Source organism: Heterodontus francisci, chromosome 6 (assembly GCF_036365525.1).
Source record: "Heterodontus francisci isolate sHetFra1 chromosome 6, sHetFra1.hap1, whole genome shotgun sequence".
In the NCBI taxonomy this organism is placed as follows: domain Eukaryota; kingdom Metazoa; phylum Chordata; class Chondrichthyes; order Heterodontiformes; family Heterodontidae; genus Heterodontus; species Heterodontus francisci.
In genome coordinates, this window is record NC_090376.1 from 119,374,283 (window position 1) to 119,394,470 (window position 20,188).

At 43.3% G+C, this 20,188-nt stretch overlaps 1 protein-coding gene across 4 annotated transcripts in view; it reads right to left on the reverse strand.

Moving 5' to 3' along the window:
• rasa3 (RAS p21 protein activator 3) overlaps positions 1-20,188 on the reverse strand; it is a 164,808-nt gene that overhangs the window by 80,901 nt on the left and 63,719 nt on the right. For 3 of the 4 annotated variants that reach the window (XM_068034186.1, XM_068034185.1, XM_068034188.1), the window contains exon 2: positions 8,370-8,487. In XM_068034186.1, coding sequence (XP_067890287.1) covers positions 8,370-8,487 — 118 coding nt within the window. Of the gene's footprint in view, positions 1-8,369; positions 8,488-12,125; positions 12,222-20,188 lie in introns of all 4 variants that reach the window. The other variant, XM_068034187.1, reaches the window with a different exon arrangement.

A 20,188-nucleotide genomic window follows, 5' to 3' on the forward strand; every position in this document is an offset into this window, starting at 1 on the left:
TAAGGCTTTAATGTCCCCCCCACCACCACCAGAACCAAACACACCCGTTTATTTGATTAAAACTTCCCATTATCAACATTCAATTTATTTATTCCTTTTGTTTTTAAGGCTGAACTATGTAGCATGATTATTTTTTTTAAACTGTGATTTTTACGTAGTTTAAGATGGAGTCAGAGAAGTCAGGTAACCTCACATCAACTCTGTTTGAAGACAAGACTGGAATCTTGGTTACCAGGACAACAAAGATCCCAAATCAAAGACCTTTTTGGAAACCAGAGACTGAGGGGTATAACACCCAAATAACAATGGGTTTCACCCTCCCAGACTTTCAGATTGTAAACAAGGAGTCAGTGACTCTGTTAATGTAAATACAAATTGCCATTGCTAACATCTGGAAACAGTAGAAACCCCGGGGTGGTTCTGCCATAGCCAGACTTGTGGACTTTGCATATTGGAAAGACAAATGGCTATTGCTTTTTGATTCCAGATAAATTCAACGGATTTTCAGAAGGCAGGCAGGCTGTAAGGAAGACCAGAAGAAGACCAGCAGTGGCAGCCTCAGAGAGGAGAGAGAGAGAGAGAGAATACCTGCTCTCAGAACACTGACACATTGAAAGACTGAAGACTTGAAGCTATTTGGAAAGTTGCAGTTTGTGGAGAAGTAAAAAACCAACAGGATCACCAGAGATTGCCTTATGCACGTACGTCCAGGTCGAAAGTCCTTGGCAGAAGTGAGCGAAGAGGACATTGACTTTGAGAAAGGTCTGGAAGATCCAACCCACTGCAACTGAGATGAGTTTGGGACTTTTAGCTGCAAAGATTTTGCCATCAAGGAGGACTGTGTAGCGTCTCAGTCTACTGTGAGGTGTTCAAGTGTCTTAATAAGTGAAGAAAATATCTTTCTCTGTAATTTGGGGTAGCAGCTACTTACAAAGTACTATTTTGTTAATGAGGATTTTTAGTTTAATTATAATATAATTAAAATATGAAATCTTGTCATGTAATTCTTTAAATTGGTTTGGGAAATTCATATCTTGTGTTTTAATGTTAACAGTCTCACTGATGTCCTAACACTTTCAGGATCTTGATCTGAAGTTGAATGTGCCTGGCATGCTACACGCAGAACAAATAAACATGAAGATACAATCTCTGAGACTCTTGAACCAATGTAATTTCCAAAAAGATCAAATTCAGATAAAGCCAACTAGATTTTTAGATAGTACAGCTCTCTAATAAGGGCCTAATTACATTACAGTAAAGCTATTCAGAAGGTTCCCAAGCTTAGGCATTTTATCAACAGTAACTTTCTGAGTGCTCAAGCTGCAATTCAGTGGGCAGTACTCTTGTCTTTGAGTCACAAGGCTGTGGGTTTAAGTTCTACTCCAGACTGACACTCCCAATACAATACTAAGGGAGCACTGCACTGTCAGAGCGTCAGTACTGAGGGAGCACCGCAGTGTCGGAGGTGATGCCTTTCGTATGAGACTTTAATTGAAGGCCCCATCTGCTGTCTCAGGTGGATGTAAAAGATCCCATGGCACTGTTGGAAGCAGAATATTATCCTAGTTAATATTTATCCCTCTGCCATCATGACTAAAACAGATTATCTGTGCATTATCACATTACTCTTTGACAGACCTCCCAACTGTGACTATACTTCAATTGTACCTCATTGGCTGTAAAGCACTTTGGGATGTCCTGTGTTTGTGAAAGGCGCTATAGAAATGGAAGTTCTTTCTTCTGTCCAACAAAATATTTCAAAAGATCTGTAGTGCTTTCCCATTCATTCTAACAGGGGGAATGTGACACAGAGCATCCAAACTACGCACTTGGATTTCTGATACATATCATGCCAAGCTCTGCACCGGGAGACCTAATGATTAGAATCAGTCCCAATATCCATGGGTTTAATCGTATTGGGTTATAAATCGGGTAAAATCAAGGATATGCACCTCACTAGTGTTTGAATAGCCAAAGATTGAAATTATACATTACATAGTGTGGCAGGTTACTGAAAAAATGTGAAAACATTGGCACATGCACTTTAATGGTGAAACTACATTAATCGTATGTTTCAACAGTTGTAAAAATTCAATTTTTTAAAATTCATTCATGGGATGTGGGCGTCACTGGCCAGGCCAGCATTTATTGCCCATCCCTGATTGCCCTTGAGAAGGTGGTGGTGAGCTGCCTTCTTGAACCACTGCAATCCATTTGGGGTAGGTATACCCACAACGCTGTTAGGAAGGGAGTTCCAGGATTTTGACCCAGCAACAGTGAAGGAACAGCGATATAGTTCCAAGTCAGGATGGTGTGTGACTTGGAGGGGAACTTGCAGGTGGTGGTGTTCCCATGTATTTGCTGCCCTTGTCCTTCTAGTTGGTAGAGGTCGCGGGTTTGGAAGGTGCTGTCTAAGGAGCCTTGGTGCATTGCTGCAGTGCATCTTGTAGATGGTACACACTGCTGCCACTGTGCGTCAGTGGTGGAGGGAGTGAATGTTTGTAGATGGGGTGCCAATCAAGTCGGCTGCTTTGTCCTGGATGGTGTCGAGCTTCTTGAGTGTTGTTGGAGCTGCATCTATCCAGGCAAGTGGAGAGTATTCCATCATACTCCTGACTTGTGCCTTGTAGATGGTGGAAAGGCTTTGGGGAGTCAGGAGGTGAGTTACTCGCCTCAGGATTCCTAGCCTCTGACCTGCTCTTGTAGCCACGGTATTTATATGGCTACTCCAGTTCAGTTTCTGGTCAATGGTAGCCCCTAGGATGTTGATAGTGGGGGATTCAGCGATGGTAATGCTGTTGAATGTCAAGGGGAGATGGTTAGATTCTCTCTTGTTGGAGATGGTCATTGCCTGGCACTTGTGTGGCGCGAATGTTACTTGCCACTTATCAGCCCAAGCCTGGATATTGTCCAGGTCTTGCTGCATTTCTACACGGACTGCTTCAGTATCTGAAGAGTCACGAATGGTGCTGAACATTGTGCAATCATCAGCGAGCATCCCCACTTCCGACTTATGATTGAAGGAAGGTCATTGATGAAGCAGCTGAAGATGGTTGGACCTAGGACACTACCCTGAGGAACTCATGCAGTGATGTCCTGGAGCGCAGATGATTGACCTCCAACAACCACAACTATCTTCCTTTGCGCTAGGTATGACTCCAGCCAGCAGAGGGTTTTCCCCCTGATTCCCATTGACCTCAGTTTTGCTAGGGCTCCTTGATGTCATATTCGGTCAAATGCTGCCTTGATGTCAAGGGCAGTCACTCTCACCTCAGCTCTTGAGCGCTGCTCTTTTGTCCATGTTTGAACCAAGGCTGTAATGAGGTCAGGAGCTGAGTGGCCCTGGCGGAACCCGAACTGAGCGTCACTGAGCAGGTTATTGCTAAGCAAGTGCCGCTCGATGGCACTGTTGATGACACCTTCCATCACTTTACTGATGATTGAGAGTAGGCTGATGGGGCGGTAATTGGCCGGGTTGGACTTGTCCTGCTTTTTGTGTACAGGACATACCTGGGCAATTTTCCACATTGCAGGGTCGATGCCAGTGTTGTAGCTGTACTGGAACAGCTTGGCTAGGGGCGCAGCAAGTTCTGGAGCACAGGTCTTCAGTACTATTGCCAGAATATTGTCAGGGCCCATAGCATTTGCAGTATCCAGTGCCTTCAGTCGTTTCTTGCAAACAAGGCAAAGAAACCACAAGGACAACAATCTCAGTCCTGACAAGTCACGTTATGACCCACTGATACCCCATGAATAACACTGAACCGAATCCAGCCTTAGCTCGCTTCTTTGTCCCTTACAGGCAAAGACAGGAGAAATTATCATGGGGAATGAGGAAATGGCAGAGACATTGAACAACTACTTCACAGTAGAAGACACAAATTACATAGCAGAAATAGATGGTAACCAAAGGGCTAATAAGAGTGAGGAACTTAAGGTAATTAATATCAGCAGAGAAAAGGGTATTGGAGAAAATTAAGGGACTAAAATCCAAAAAATCCCCAGGACCTGACGGCCTACATCCTATGGTTCTAAAAGAGGTAGCTGCAAAGATAGTGGATGCACTGGTTATGATTGTCCAAAATTCCCTAGATTCTAGAACAGTCTCAGTGGATTGGAAGTTAGCAAATGTAACTCTGCTATTTGAGGAGAGAGAGGGAAAACAGGGGCCTACAGGCCAGTTAGCCTGACATCAGTCATTAGCATAATCCTGGAATCTATTTTTAAGGAAGTCTTAACAATGCACTTAGAAAATCATAGTATGATCAGGCCAAGACAACATGGTTTTATGAAAGGGAAATCGTGTTTGACAAATCTGTTATAGTTTTTTGAGGATGTAACTAGTAGAGTAGATAAAGGGAAACCAGTAGATGTTGTATACCTGAATTTCCAAAAGGCATTCAATAAGGTGCTACACAAAAGGTTAATATGTAAGATAAGGGCTCATGGAGTTGGGGGTAGCATATTAGCATGGATGGAGAACTGGTTAATGGACAGGAAGCAAAGAGTACGGATTAATGGGGCATTTTTAAGTTGGCAGACAGTGAATAGTGGAGTGCCAGAAAGATCAGTGCTGGGGCCTCAGCTCTTTACAATCTATATTAATGACTTAGACAAAGAGACCAAGAGTAACGTATCTAGGTTTCATGATGAAACAAAGCTAGGTGGGAACGTAAGCTGTGAGGAGGACACAAAGAGGCTGCAAAAGGATATATACAGGTTATGTGAGTGGGCAACAACACAGCAGATGGAGTATAATGTGGGAAAGTGTGAGGTTATTCACTTGGTCGTAAGAATAGAAAAGAAGAATATTTTTTAAAAGGCATGCAACTTGTAAGTGTTGCTGTTCAAAGAGACTTGGGTGTGCTTGTACAAGGAACGCAGAAAGTTAGCATGCAGGTACAGCAAGCAATTAGGAAAGCAAATGGAATGCTGGCCTTTATTGCAAGGGGATTGGAGTGCAAGAATAAGGAAGATTTGCTACAATAGTATAGGGTTTTGGTGAGACTATACCTGAGTACTGTGCACTTTTGGTCTCCATATTTAAGGAAGGATATACTTGTCTTGGAGGTAGCACAGCAAAGGTTCACTAGATTGGTTCCTGGGATGAGAGGGTTGTCCTATGATGAGAGGCTGAGTAAACCGGGCCTATACTCTTTGGAGTTTAGAATGAATGGGAGGTGATCTCATTGAAACATACAAGATTCTGAAGGGGCTTGACAGGGAAGATAATGAGAAATTGTTCCTCTTTCTGGGGGATCTATAATGTGGGGACACAGTCTCAGGATAAGGAGCCAATCATTTAGGAATGAGATGAGGAGAAATCTCTTTACTCAAATGCTTGTGAATCTTTGGAATTCTCTACCCCAGAGGGTTGTGGATGTTTCATTGTTGAATATATTTAAGGCTGAGATAGACAGATTTTTGGTCACTCAGGCAATCAAGGGATATGGGGAGTGGGCGGGAAACTGGAGTTGAGGCAGAAGATCAGACATGACCATATTGAATGGTGGAACAGGTTCGAGGGGCTGAAGGATCTACTGCTGCTCCTATTTCTTGTGTTCCTATGTTTTTAACTGGGGCACAGGTCGCACCATATAGAAGGTAAGTGGATTTACAGTTAACATACGCCTGGTTTATGCGATCTTCTGGTTGGGTTTCGATCGCCTGAGGGGTGCGGAGAGGATTTTTCGAATGTCCTTTTCCTGCTGGATGAGTACTGAATGAGCAGAAGTTTCCTCCAATTAAATATTGGGAAGACTGAAGCTATTATCTTCATTCGTTGCCACAAACATTGTTCCCTAACTACCGGCTCCATCCCTCTCCCTGTCTGAGGCTGAATCAAACTGATTACAAACTTGGTGTCAAATTTGACTCCGAGATGGGCTTCCGAGCACATAACTGCGCCATCACTAAGACCGTCTATTTCCATCTCAGCAACATCGACCGACTTCACCCGTCTCAGCTCATCTGCTGCCAAAACCCTCATTCATGCCTTTGTTACCTCTCGACTTGAATATTCCAATGCACTCCATAAACTTGAGGTCATTTACAACTCTGCTGCCCATGTGCTTACTTGCACCAATCACCCCTGTGCTCACTGACCTACACTGGCTCCAGGTTAAGCCATGCCTTGATTTTAAAATTCTCATCCTTGTTTCCAAATCTCTCCATGGCCTCGCCCCTCCATATCTCTGGAACCTCCTCCAGCCCCACAATCCTCCGAGATATCAGCAGTCCTCTAATTCTGGCCTCTTGAGCATCCCGATTCTAATTGCTCCACCACTGGTGACCGTGCCTTCAGCTGCCTGGGTCCTAAGCTCTGGAACTCCCTCCCTAAACCTCTCCGCCTCCCACTGCTCCTCTAAGATGCTCCTTAAAACCTATCTTTATTACCAAGCTTTTGGTCACCTGCGCTAATATCTCCTTATGTGGCTTGGTTTCAAAATTTACTTCATAATGATCCTGTGAAGTACCTTGGTGCATTTTATTACATTAAAGGTGCTACATAAATACAAGTTGTTGTTGTTTTTGCCCTGGCAGGTCAAAATCCCAGAGAAATGGTGGTAAATGCCATTTATCAATTTTCTCTACATCCTCCTCTAAAGTTACAGCAGACGATCATAAGAACCCCCGCGGAAATTCAACCCCAAAATGTTTTGTGAAAGATTTAGGACTTTTTTCATTTCTAAGGAATTTCATGCTCTCCACATGCTCTGGGGCGGCACAGTGGCGCAGTGGTTAGCACCGCAGCCTCACAGCTCCAGCGACCTGGGTTCAATTCTGGGTACTGCCTGTGTGGAGTTTGCAAGTTCTCCCTGTGTCTGCGTGGGTTTTCTCCGGGTGCTCCGGTTTCCTCCCACATGTCAAAAGACTTGCAGGTTGGTAGGTAAATTGGCCATTATAAATTGCCACTAGTATAGGTAGGTGGTAGGGAAATATAGGGACAGGTGGGGATGTGGTAGGAATATGGGATTAGTGTAGGATTAGTATAAATGGGTGGTTGATGGTCGGCACAGACTCGGTGGGCCGAAGGGCCTGTTTCAGTGCTGTATCTCTAAACTAAACTAAAACACCTCTAGGATTTCCTCACTAGAACCCAGAACCATTAATGGCTTTGTCAGGCCCCTTTAATAGCTGAGTGGCGAAATGCATCAACTGCTGCAGTACTGAGCCATAGAGAGCAGGAAAGTCCCAAGTTCAATCCATGCTCTGGGAAAGGTTAACTGATCTCAGGCAGCAATGGCCTAGTGTTTGGGAGGGAGCATAAAGACACAAGGTTAGGTTTATGCTCTGATCCACTGTCTCTGTGGAATTAGCTTACTTGCCCGCCATCCATTTATGGTTGAGCTGGCATTTCCTCCAATTAAATAACGGGGAGAATGAAGCCACTGTCTTCGGTCCCCACCACAAACTCCGTTGCCTCATCACCGACTGCATTTCCTCCCTGGCAATTGGCCGAGGTTAAATCAGACTGTCCACAACCTCAGTGTTCTATCTGGCACTGAGCTGAGCTTCCAGTCACATATCCTCTCTGTCACCAAGACTGCTTGCTTCCACCTCAGTAACATCGCCCATGCACACCCCTGTCTCAGTCTATCTGCTGCTCACAGCCACATCCAAAACCCGGTTACCTCCAGACTCAACTATTCCAATGCTCTCCTGACCAGCTGCTATATGTCTACCTGTCATCTGTCCCAATATCTCCTACGATGGCTTGGTCTCGATTTTTGTCTGATTATCCACCTGTGAAGCTCCTCGGGAGGTATGGCTGCAAAAAAGGTGCTATATAAATGCAAGTTGTTGTTGATCACAACATCAAGTTGCATTTAACTAGCGCTTTTAAAGCAGTAAAGCCTCCCAATACTAATCAGGAGCAATATCAAATAAAATTTGGCACCTGGCCACATGAGGAGGTATTAGGACAGGTGATATGGTCAACGAGGTAGGTTTTAAGGCCCTCTTAAAGGAGGAGAGTTAAAGATGCAGAGCAGTTTAGGGAAGGAATTTCAGAGCTTAGGGCCCAGGCAACTGAAGGCATGCCTGCCAATGGTGGATCGATGGAAATCAGGGATGTGCAAGAGGCCAGAATTGGAGAAACAATAAGATCGTAAAGAGTTGTAGGGCTGGAGGAGGTTACAGAGATCTTGAAGGGTTGTAGAGCTGGGGGATGTTCCTGACAGAGGGACACGTGAGGCCATGAAATGGTCTATCAACAGCAGTCAGAGACTTCAGAGAGAGAATCATTTGAGCAAATAAAGAAAATGCTATTTTGATCATTGTTTTATATTGATGTTAAAATATTTTTACTTCAGTAGCCAAACAATTAAACATGAAAATTAAAATTCAGTAAGTGTAAAAACATGTACCATAAGGATTTCTCCACTATTTTGGTTCTAAACACCTCTTCTTGATCCAGATTGACAGTACAGTAGCAGTCCCTCATCTTATTTGGTCCTGGATAGGGAGGCATGTTTTTTGCTTCTCCTACAAGGCAAGAAGACAGAGCATGTTAATAGCACTGGATCAAAACAAGAGCAACCTGATCTCTACAGAACTTTACACAGAGATACCGACGCAGATGCAAAAGAGATAACGTCTGAATTCCCACTGCTGTATTCTGTCTGCCCCACAACACAACCACAATACAATCTGCCATAAGCAAAGTTACCGTTGCGTATTGACAGAAAGGATGCCTTTCTCCGGGAATCAGAACATCAAGGTTCAAATTAATCCAGAACCTAATGACAATAACTTGCATTTATATAGCACCTTTAATGTAGTAAAACGCCCTCAAGGCGCATCACAGGAGTGATTATCAGACAAAATTTGACAGCAAGCAATTAAATGAGATTTTCGGACAGGTGACCAAAAATTCAAAGATCTGGGTTTTAAAGAAAAGAGAAGTAGAGAGGCAGAGAGGTTTAAGGAGGGAGTTCTAGAGCTCAGAGCCCAGGCAGTTGAAGGCATGGCCACCAATAGTGCAGTAATGGAAATCAGGGATGTGCAAGAGGCCTGAATTGGAGGAGTACATAGATTGCAGTGTGTTGCAGTTTCTAATCTTCATAAAGATTGGACTAATCAAATTGGCAAAGGTAGCCTGAAGGATGAATTCATAAGAGTGTATTAGGGACAGTTTCTTCAAACAATATGTTCTGGAACCAGCCCGGGAGCAGGCTATTTTAGACCTATTTTAGACAGGATTAAGAAATGACCCATTAGTAAAGGATCCTCTAGGCAAGAGTGATCATAACATGATAGAATTTCACATTCAGTTTCAGGATGAGAAATTTGGGTCTGAAAACTAGCGTCTTAAACTTAAATAAAGCAATTACAAGGGTATGAAGACAGAGTTGGCTAAAATGAACTGGGAAATAAGTTAAAAGGTAAGGTAGTAGAGAAGCAGTCGCAGATACTTAAGGAGATATTTCAAAACTCACAACAAAGATATATTCCATTGACAAAATAAGACTCTACCAGAAGGATACACCATCTGTGGCCAACTCAGAGAGTGAAGGATAGTATCAAATTGAAAGAAAAGGCGTACAATGTTGCAAAGATTAGTGGCAGGGCAGAAGATTGGGGAAGTTTTGGAAACCAGTAGAGGATAATGAAAAAAAAGAGGGAGAAATTAGAGTGAGAGTAAACTAGCAAGAAATATAAAAACAGACAGTTGAAGTTTCTAAAATATATAAAAAGGATGAGAGTAGCTAAAGTAAGGGTTAGTCCCTTAGAGGATGAGACTGGGGAATTAATAATGGGCAACAAGGAAATAGCAGAGAATTTGAACAAGTATTTTGTATCTGTCTTCATAGAGAAGTCACAAAAAGCATCCCAAGAATCGTGGAAAATCAAGAGGCAAAAGGGAGGGAGGAACTTAAAACAATCACTATCACTAAAGAAAAAGTACTAGAAAAACTAAAGGGACTAAAGGCTGACAGGTCCCCTGGACCTGATGGCCTGCATCCGAGGGTCTTAAAAAAAGTGGCTGCAGAAATAGTGGATGCTTTGGTTGGAATCTTCCAAAAGATTCGGGAAAGGTCCCAGCGGATTGGAAAACTGCAAATGTTCAAGAAAGGAGGGAGACAGAAAGCAGGAAACTACAGGTCAGTTTGCCTAACATCTGTCATTGAGAAAATGTTGGAATCCATTATTAAGGAAGTAGTAGCACGACATTTAGAAAATCAGGCAGAGTCAACAGGGTATATTGGGATTTCCAAAAGACATTCAATAAGGTGCCACATAAAAGGTTACTACACAAGATAAGAGTTCATGGTGTTGGGGTAAAACCAAACCTGCGACCTCTACCAACTAGAAGGACAAGGGCAGAAAATGCATGGGAACACCACCACCTGCAAGTTCCCCTCCAAGCCACACACCTTCCTGACTTGGAACTATATCGCCGTTCCTTCACTGTCGCCGGAACTCCCTTCCTAACAGCACTATGGATGTACCCACCCACATAGACTGCAGCAGGTCGAGAAAGCAGCTCACCACCATCTTCTCAAGGGCAATTAGGGATTGGGAATGAATGGTGGCCGAGCCAGCGATGCCCACATCCCATGAATGAATAAAAAAAATATTAGCATGGATAGAGGATTGGCTAACTAATAGGAAACAGTGGCGGCACAGTGGCGCAGTGGTTAGCACCGCAGCCTCACAGCTCCAGGGACCCGGGTTCAATTCTGGTTACTGCCTGTGCGGAGTTTGCAAGTTCTCCCTGTGACTGTTTGGGTTTTCGCCAGGTGTTCCGGTTTCCTCCCACTGCCAAAGACTTGCAGATGATAGGTAAAATTGGCCATTGTAAATTGCCCCTAGTGTAGGTAGGTGGTAGGGAACATGGGATTACTGTAGGGTTAGTATAAATGGGTGGTTGTTGGTTGGCACAGACTCGGTGGGCCGAAGGGCCTGTTTCAGTGCTGTATCTATAAATAAATAAATGGGGCATTTTCAGATTGGCAAACTATAACTAGCAGAGTGCCACAGGGATTAATGATGGGGCCTCAACTATTTATGATCTATATTAATGACTTGGATGAAGGGACCCAGTGTATTGTAGCCAAATTTGTGGATGATACAAACATAGGTAGGAAAGCAAGTTGTGAGGAGGACACAAAGTGTCTGCAAAGCGATATAGATAGGTTAAGTGAGTGGGCAAAAATTTGTCAGATAGTGTATAATATGGGAAAATGTGAGGTTGTCCACTTTTGTGGGATGAATAGAAAAGCAGAATATTGTTTAAATGGAGAGAGACTGCAGAATGCTGCAGTACAGAGGGATCTGGGTGTCCCTGTACATGAATCACAAAAAGTTAGTGTGTGAGGACAGCAAATAATTAGGAAGGCAAATGGAATGTTGGCCTTTATTGCAAGCAGGATGGAGTATAAAAGCAGGGAAGTCTTGCTACAACTATACAGGGGATTGGTGAGACCGCATCTAGAGTACTGTGGACAGGTTTGATCTCCTTACTTAAGGACGGAAGCAGTTCCTGGGATGAAAGGGTTGTCTTATGAGGAAAGGTTGAGCAGGTTGGGCCTATACTCATTGGAATTTAGAAGAATGAGAGGTGATCTTATTGAAACATATAAGTTTCTGAGGGGGCTTGACAGGGTTGCTGCTGAGAGGATTTTTCTCCTCCTGGGTGAAATCTAGAACGAGGGGGCACTGTTTAAAATTAAGGGGTCCACCTTTTAAGATGGTGATGAGGAGGAATTCCTTCTCTAAGAGGGTCGTTAATCTTTGACATTCTCTTCCCCAGAGAACAGTGAAGGCTGGGCCATTGAATATAATCAAGGCTGAGTTAGACAGATTTTTGATCTACAAGGGAGTCGAGGGTTATGGGGGGGCCAGGCAGGAAAGTGGAGTTAAAGCCACAATCAGATCAGCCATGATCTTATTGAATGTCACAGCAGGCTCGAGGGGCTGAATGGCCTACCCCTGCTTCTATTTCTTATGATCTTAAGGGAGGGGGCTACAGAGATAGGGAGTGGTGAGACCACGGAGCAATCTGACCTCAGGATATCTCAAAGCGCTGAACAGCTAATTAAGTGCTTCTGAAGTGTTGTAATAACATAGCAGCCAATTTGCACACAATAAGGTCCCCCAAACAGCAAGCTGATAATCACCAGATAATCCATTTTTGCAATGTTAGTTAATTGGCCAGGATGTCAGGGAGAACTCCCCTGTTCTTCGAATAGTGCCATGGGAGTTTTTACATCCACCTAAGAAGACAGATGGGGCATCAGTTTAACATCTCACCCAGTGTCCTGGCCAATATTTAACACCATATCAACATCATTAAAAAATATATCATTAACCCAAATAGCTGGGTAGTGCATTTTGATAAGACCCTTTATAAATGACAGCCTGCCCATTCACAAACTATATGAAGGTGCTTCCCCATATCAGGGGAGTAATGGCAGGAAGCAGCTCATCACGCTGTTCTTTTGTAGCCAGCTAGAAACTTGGCGGGTGCACTTATGAGAAACTAAACTGGGTGGAAATGAAACATAAATAAAATCACACACACACAGAGATAGCCCAGAGCTCACAGGCATATACAGTAAACTCATAAAGATGCTTTAAATACTGTCGTTATTTTCCTAGCTATTTGGATTAATGAGTGCCATTCCCCAAAAATAAGATACTACCAGGGAGCCTGGGTTACACTCGGTGCTGAAAGTACACTCAGAGCACACACAGCCATTTATTTCTAAAGGGTTCCCCAGGAGAACAGCCCTCGACTCCTCTCACTTTGAACAGCTGCGTTCACTGTCAGGCTCACCAGCTTTTTACTTTGAACAAGGGACTTGCTCTGCCCATATGTAGAAACCATGACAAAAACAGGAACTAACAAACTCCACAGAGACTCCGCTGCGACTGCAACCGCTACCACCAACACCCAAGCAAACAAATGAGAGAGAAAAAGAGGGATAGAGAGAGAAAGAGTGAGAGAGAAGGGAGAGGAAACAACAAATAGAGAGAGATAATAGAGTGACAGAGTCAGAGAGAGAAAAAAGAGAGAAAGACAGACAGAAAGAGACTGAGGGAGACAGACAGATGGGGGCTAAATTGGATAGCCCCTGAAAACGAGTGCAGGATCACAGTACTAGGTGCTACCTGCTCATTTGACTGATCTCTGTATACAGCCAGCTCTATTTGCGCTGTTGATTGGCCAGATGCATCAGCAGGGCAGGGCCCAATCTCGTGAGTGGCTGGCACTACTTAAAGCTAGTCTTCATGGCTTACAGCTAGTCTTCATGGCTTACAGCTAGTCTGAACCTCTTAAAGAGAAGCTGTATTGTGGCTGGAGCAGGTGCTGGGAGTCATGGTTGAAAAGAATCTGACCTGGGAAAGAGTGAGCAATGACACAATAAGGAGGAGAGGAAGCTGCAAGGTTCTTAGGCACTGCACTGAAGGCCCTGGTGAAGAAAGTAGAAAGGGAGAGAGATGTCCTGTATCCACAGGGGTGCAGGAGGCCCTCCAGACACAGTCAAAAGGCAGTGGCTGCAGAAAGCCATGGAGGTCAATGCCAGGAGTCAGGTCCCAAGGACCTGCATGCAGTGCTGCAATAAGTTCAATGACATTACACAAGTGCCACTCTGCCAGTGCCCTTGCTGTTGCCTGTGAGCCAGGCCAGACTGCTGCTGCCTGTGCTGAGATAATGCAGTCTGAAGCCAGGCCTTCTAGGCCCAGAGCTCCTAGAGGTCATTCTCCAAGGCCTGAAGGTCAGCAGCCTTCCACCAGCCATGCTGCAGCCTCTGGGTACCACTGTGTAGGAACACTATGATGAGACAAAGACATGTGGAAGACAGGCACTAAGGGATGACTTTTGTATGCAATATGGCACGGTTTCATTTATAAATTTTGGTTTGGAATGTTTATTTTGTGGTGGCTTTTATTTATGTATTGTGGCCAAGCAGACACTGTGATGGTCAGTGACAGAGGGAAGGTAAGGAGTGACACTGTGTGTGAGTGGGGATTTGGGGCCCTGATTACTGATATCACACTCGAATGTGTTCTTCTTGTACAGCCTGAGAAAAAGGGGCAGTTTGTGTTGCCTCCTTCCTTCCTCTTCCTCCTCCACAGCTGCTCACTGTATAGCTAGTGTAAAGGGCTGTCCCCTCATGATGGTGATATTGTGAGGCTGACCACCATAAATCTTGATACCCAATACTCTGCTGCGTATTGCAGGGTTTCTCCAGAGCAGTCAGGTAGTGGAAGCATTGTTTCAGCTTGCCAATGGTCTGCTCTATCACATATTGTCTGGCAGCATGTCTTTCATTGCCCACATGTGTCTGGGCTGCGCACCAGAGTCAGCAGCCATGTCATCAGCGAATAGCCCTTGTCACCCAGTAGCCACCCATTGGTTTGCTATGGTGGCTCAAATGTAGCTGGTACAATGGGCTGCTGCAGAGTGACGCCATCATGACTGCTGCCAGGGTACCAGGCATTGACCTGCATGATTAACTGCCTATGGCCACGCACCAGCTGGATGTTGCGGAAGTGGAATCCATTTTGTTTCTGGTATAGGGCACCCAGGACAAAGTAACCAACTTGATCAGCACCCCATCCACCTTTAAACATTCATTCCCTCCACCACCGACGCACAGTGGCAGCAGTGTGAAGGATCTACAAGATGCACTGCAGCAACTCACCAAGCCTCCTTCCACAGCACCTTCCAAACCTGCGACTTCTAACACCTAGAAGGACAAGGGCAGCAGATGCATGGGAACTCCACCACCTGCAAGTTCCCCTCCAAACGACACACCATCCTGACTTGGAACTATATCACCGTTCCTTCACTGTCACTGGGTCAAAATCCTGGAACTCCCTTCCTAACAGCAGTGTGGGTGTACCTACCCCACATGGACTGCAGCGGCAAGAAGTGAGGATTCAGCTTTCCAATCTTCAATAGTCACAGGGTCAAATCTCGCACTGGTTATGGTTTGATTCAAGGAGATACCAGAGTCATATGCTGGTGAAACCCATGGGGTCCTCTGCAAGTTTCTCAGAGAGGAATTTAACATGAGGGAGACTGAGTGTTTATAAACATCACATCCCATAGGCCTAATGCAACATCTGAAATCTGAACCTCATGCAGAGCAGAACCAACTACAGACAATGATTCAAAAGCAGAGGTTTAACAGAACAGCTGATGAAACAACTCCTGGCCTCAAGATTTCCCCAGAGAATTGGACACGATTCAACGTCAGTTGAGATCAAAGTAAACAAGAATGAGAGATGGGGACAATGAGGCAAGATGGCGTCAATGATGAGCTTGACCACTTACCCTAGTCTAATGATATGGCATGAAGACTTGTATAAATGTAGTCTCTGCACTTACTTCAATTCACGCAACTTGCTTGAGCAATCTCTCTCTGACTTGCAGTAAAAATGCTTTGTTACATAGGCTTCCTTCAGTGAAATGTGGACTGGGTTCTCACATTTAGTGCATGAGGGCAGATTTCTGGGTGAATCCCAGCATTTAAATTAAGGACACATCTCCTGTTTGAAAGGCTGACGTTAATCTTTGCAATCCGTTAAATTATATGTGATGGAAAAGTAACAAAGATAGAGTCAGCACTTGGAAGAATCCCACAACAGAAGCAAAAGTGAGTTTGAGAGGCATGTCCCAGATACTACGCTCATTACAGATAGACCATGAAAACATGTGCCAAAGACAGTGCTCCAATATGATGGGCCAGTGACCTGAGAAGCAAATCCCCTAAAAAAAACATTTGACACAAAGGGAAACTCAGCTTTAAAAGAACACAAAGAAAGAAAAAGAATTTTAAATCTTAATAGAAACAAAGAAAACTTTAATGATACAGCAGAAAACTGTCAATTGGTCTATCACATCATGATGACTTTTTTGTATGAAGTTTGTGTCAGAACATTAAGAGCTAATCAGATATTGGCGTCAACAATTATAAAAGGATGCGGCAAAGTAGATACAAGCAGACTGTTGCCATAGAATGAGGGGACAAAGACATTAGATTACATGTAGAAGATTTAGGACAGAGAGCAGGAGAAACTTTTTTCTTTGACACAGAGGGTTATGAGGCTGTGAAATTCACTGCCAGGATTAGTGACTGAAGCAGAGACGGCGTCAACATTTAATGGTAGGTAAATAGGTGATTGAAGGAAAGAGGATGAAAGGAATATGGGAATAGAGGTATATTCGGATTCTGCTGATGAGGAGGATTAACACTAACCATGTTGGTTTGAACAGCCCATTTCTATGTTCAAATTCTAACAGAGCGAGCCTGTGGGACCAAGTGCAATAAATTTGAAACTAAGCCAAGTGGCAGCACCTTACCCATGGCAGGAACGTATGTGGCATCTCTGAAAGTACACAGCAAGACCCCACATTCCTGAGATCTCTCTTGGAGCACTAGCTTTGTATTATGTCTTCATAGTCATTCACATTAAACAAAAACATAGTAAAATGTCCAAGATGCTTCACAGCAGCGATTGTCAAACAAATATTGACAGTGAGCCACATAAGGAATTATTAGGACAGGTGACCAAAGTTTTGGTCAAAGAGGTAGGTTTTAAGCAGCGTCTTAAAGGAGGAGAATGAGCTAGAGAAGTTTAAGAAGGGAATTCCAGAGCTTAGGTCCCAGGCAGCTGACGGCACAGACGCCAATGGAGCAGCGATTAAATTGAAGATGCTCAAGAGGCCAGAATTGGCAGAGGGCAGATCTCTGAAGGCTGAAGGGCTGGAGGAGATTACAGAGATAGGGAGGGCAGAGGATATGGAGAGATTTGTAAAAAAAGGATTTTAAAATCAAGAGATTGCTGGACCAGGAGCCAATATAGGTCAGTGAACCCAGGGGTGATTCGTGAACGGAACTTGGTGCAAGTTTGGGCATGGGCAGCAGAGTTTTGGATGAGATTAAGTTGATGAGGAGTAGAAAATGGGAGTCCAGCTAGGATTGCATGAAGGCTTGAAGAAACAAAGGCATGGATGAGGGCTCTAGCAGCAGATGGGCTGAGGCAGGGGCAGAGATGAGCGATGCTACAGAGATGGAAATAGGCGGTCGTTCACTCATTGAAACAGAAATCTAAGCATTCACAATTCTTTCTGGAATTTACACAAAGATATGCATTGAGAGAAGGGTTCTCAGGTGTTTAAATTCAAACTTACAATCCACAAAAAAGTTACTTACTTCTACAACAGAGTGCTTTCTTTGAAAACAATATGAATCACTTGGAACATTAATCCTAACTGAAGCACAGAGCAATTAAGGAGAATGAGGACAGGAGATTTCAAAAATCAAAATCTAATTTTCAACATAAAGGTAACAGTTGGATTTCCTTCAAAGCTATTTTGTCAACAGCATGATCCACAGGACAAATGCAGGGCAGAACATGGGAGGAAACGGGGAATCCACCAGGCACTGAATGAGAAATCTATATTTTGAAAAAAAATACACAGCGCACATTTTAAACACATCTTTTACAAGGAACCATTTATTTTAAAGTCTCAATCTCTCCCAGAGACACCCCAAGGGCCACAAAAGAAATGTTAGAGGAAAAGCAACACAAAAAAGAAATACTGAGCTGCAAACAATTATATACAGATGAGATTCTCTATTGTAACTTGGCAGGCAGCTTCCACACTGCCAACTCACACACATCTGTCCAGCTGCCAACTCAGAAATGTCTGTCCAGTGGCCAACTTACACATATCTGTCCATTGGACAGTTGGAACTTGGACATATTGTTGAGTTAATAATTGAATTTGAAGCAACAGACTTTCCAATATAAATAGGGTGGCTTCAAAGTACCATGAGGAGACATAGGGCGGCACAGTGGCGCAGTGGTTAGCACCGCAGCCTCACAGCTCCAGGGACCCGGGTTCGATTCCGGGTACTGCCTGTGTGGAGTTTGCAAGTTCTCCCTGTGTCTGCGTGGGTTTTCTCCGGGTGCTCCGGTTTCCTCCCACAAGCCAAAAGACTTGCAGGTTGATAGGTAAATTGGCCATTATAAATTGTCACTAGTATAGGTAGGTGGTAGGGAAATATAGGGACAGGTGGGGATGTTTGGTAGGAATATGGGATTAGTGTAGGATTAGTATAAATGGGTGGTTGATGTTCGGCACAGACTCGGTGGGCCGAAGGGCCTGTTTCAGTGCTGTATCTCTAATCTAAAAAAAAGAATGGCTTGTCTTCTACTCCAGATGCCTGATTAGTATCTACGAGAAATGCTTGTGCAAGGAAATAAATGACTGGAATGACATCTAGGGTGATAAACAAAGGTAGAGATTTCCATTAGCAATAGTACAGAAAGATAATGGTTAATAAAGCCTACTCTTTAAAGTGTTTGAGAAAAGTTAAGTCTGGCATCTTGTTTGATGGAAATAGCTTTGGAGTAAACAACTACCACTGTTTACATGAATAGACTCTCTTCAAGGAGTTCAAGAATAGAAATGTCATGAGGTCTTATCTGTGACATGTACCCTTGATATAGAGAAAATATGGTGCATATAAAGGAGCATAGCTTTCAGCAATTCTTTGGAGGGCTTGAAACATAGAAGCAGAAAGGAAACGCCACTCTCTGTTAGATCAATCACCTAGATCGGGAGTCAGCAACTTCTTAACATTTTATTTGCAGCTCCCAACCTTTTCCAGTTGGATCGTATTAACTTGAAAAAAGACTAAAAAAATTAAGTCAACAAAAATAAGAGTCATGTTTTTATTGTGTGGATAAACAGCTAATCATTATGCTGCATTTTACAGTTTCAAATGATTATTTTAACGAAACTCATTGTGCTCTAAATAAATCTGTTCAAGTGGTATAGCTACACCATGGTTATGGATAATACCTTTGGTTTGACGAACAAGATTTATAGTTGCGACCATTATTGTTCCTAATGTAGTTGAGATGATAAGTTATTCTGAATGTGCTATTAGAAGCTATTCTTTTATCACGAGAATCAGTAGCCAAAAGCAATGCCACAATTCTTTGCATCTTAAGTTAAAGTTTGTTTTAAAAATGACTTTACAGACAAAATACTAGCAAAAAAGTCATAAAAACACATTAATTCAGAATTAGGTCTATTTTAATTATGACTTTTTTCTATTGATACATGAATTCAACAGATATATTTTATTTATTATGCATTCTACCAGTGACACTTGGCAATTTGCCAATTATTTGGTTTAGAATTGCTAAATTTTCATCTTGTGGCTCCCAATAGTTTTTATTTTAGGCAAACTTTTTTAAAAAGGCTCTCCAGATAAAACAGGTTGTCAATGCCTGGCGTAGATCAATAAACTCTGTTCTATATACTCTGCATTCGAGTGTCTCATGCTTACTTGAAGCGTGTCGTTGTGAAGGATGAAGAAAGTTGTTACGACCAGGTGAGAAAGAGGTCTAGGGTTCCCTTTCAGCCTTCACCTGGTCTTACTGTAACAGGATTTAATTTTAAACACATTGTGTTTTTAGCTCCCCCTTGGTGAATCCTTGTTCACCGCTTTCCAACTTTAAGGCAAAGAAACCAGCACAAACAGGTTTTATTAGGTTTAAAGAAGAAAAGTGGAAATTTATTAAACTTGAACTTAAACTCTAACTCGGTTAACGCGTATGGATACACAACGCGCCCACGCAAGCATGCATATGCGATACACACATGCAAATAGAGACAGAAAAGAACAGAAGAAAAATAAAGTGGAAAAGTTTGAGGCAATATCTGAGGAGTTGTTGTTACGGTTCTTCGAGCTCACTGTAGAGTCCTTGATTGTAGGTAGATCTTGCTTTTCGTTGGGGCCCAGTATTCTTCTTAAACCTTGTTTGCTGTAGGAGACTTTTCTCTCTTGGGGTTCATGTGTCTTCAGTGGATTCAGAGGCTTGTAAGAAAGAGATGGGAGCAGACAGGAGCGATCTTCTCAGTCCAGGAGCAAACAGACATTCTCCGTTCAAATTGTTTGTATTGGTTGCCAAGCAGGTTAGTCATGTGACTAACTGGTCTGATCACGTCTTGGATTGTATCACCTTAGCAGTCTCTGGAATGCTCCTGTTATACACAATACCTGGTGACCAAGGTCCATTGTGGGTTGAATGTGTCAGGGAGTGGTCCTTTGTCCTTCCAAGCACCATCTGTTAATATGCAAATGTCTTTTCTAGTTTTGGCTGATTTGTTTAACAAGTCCTTTCTTCTCTCCAGTAACAGTTTAAAATT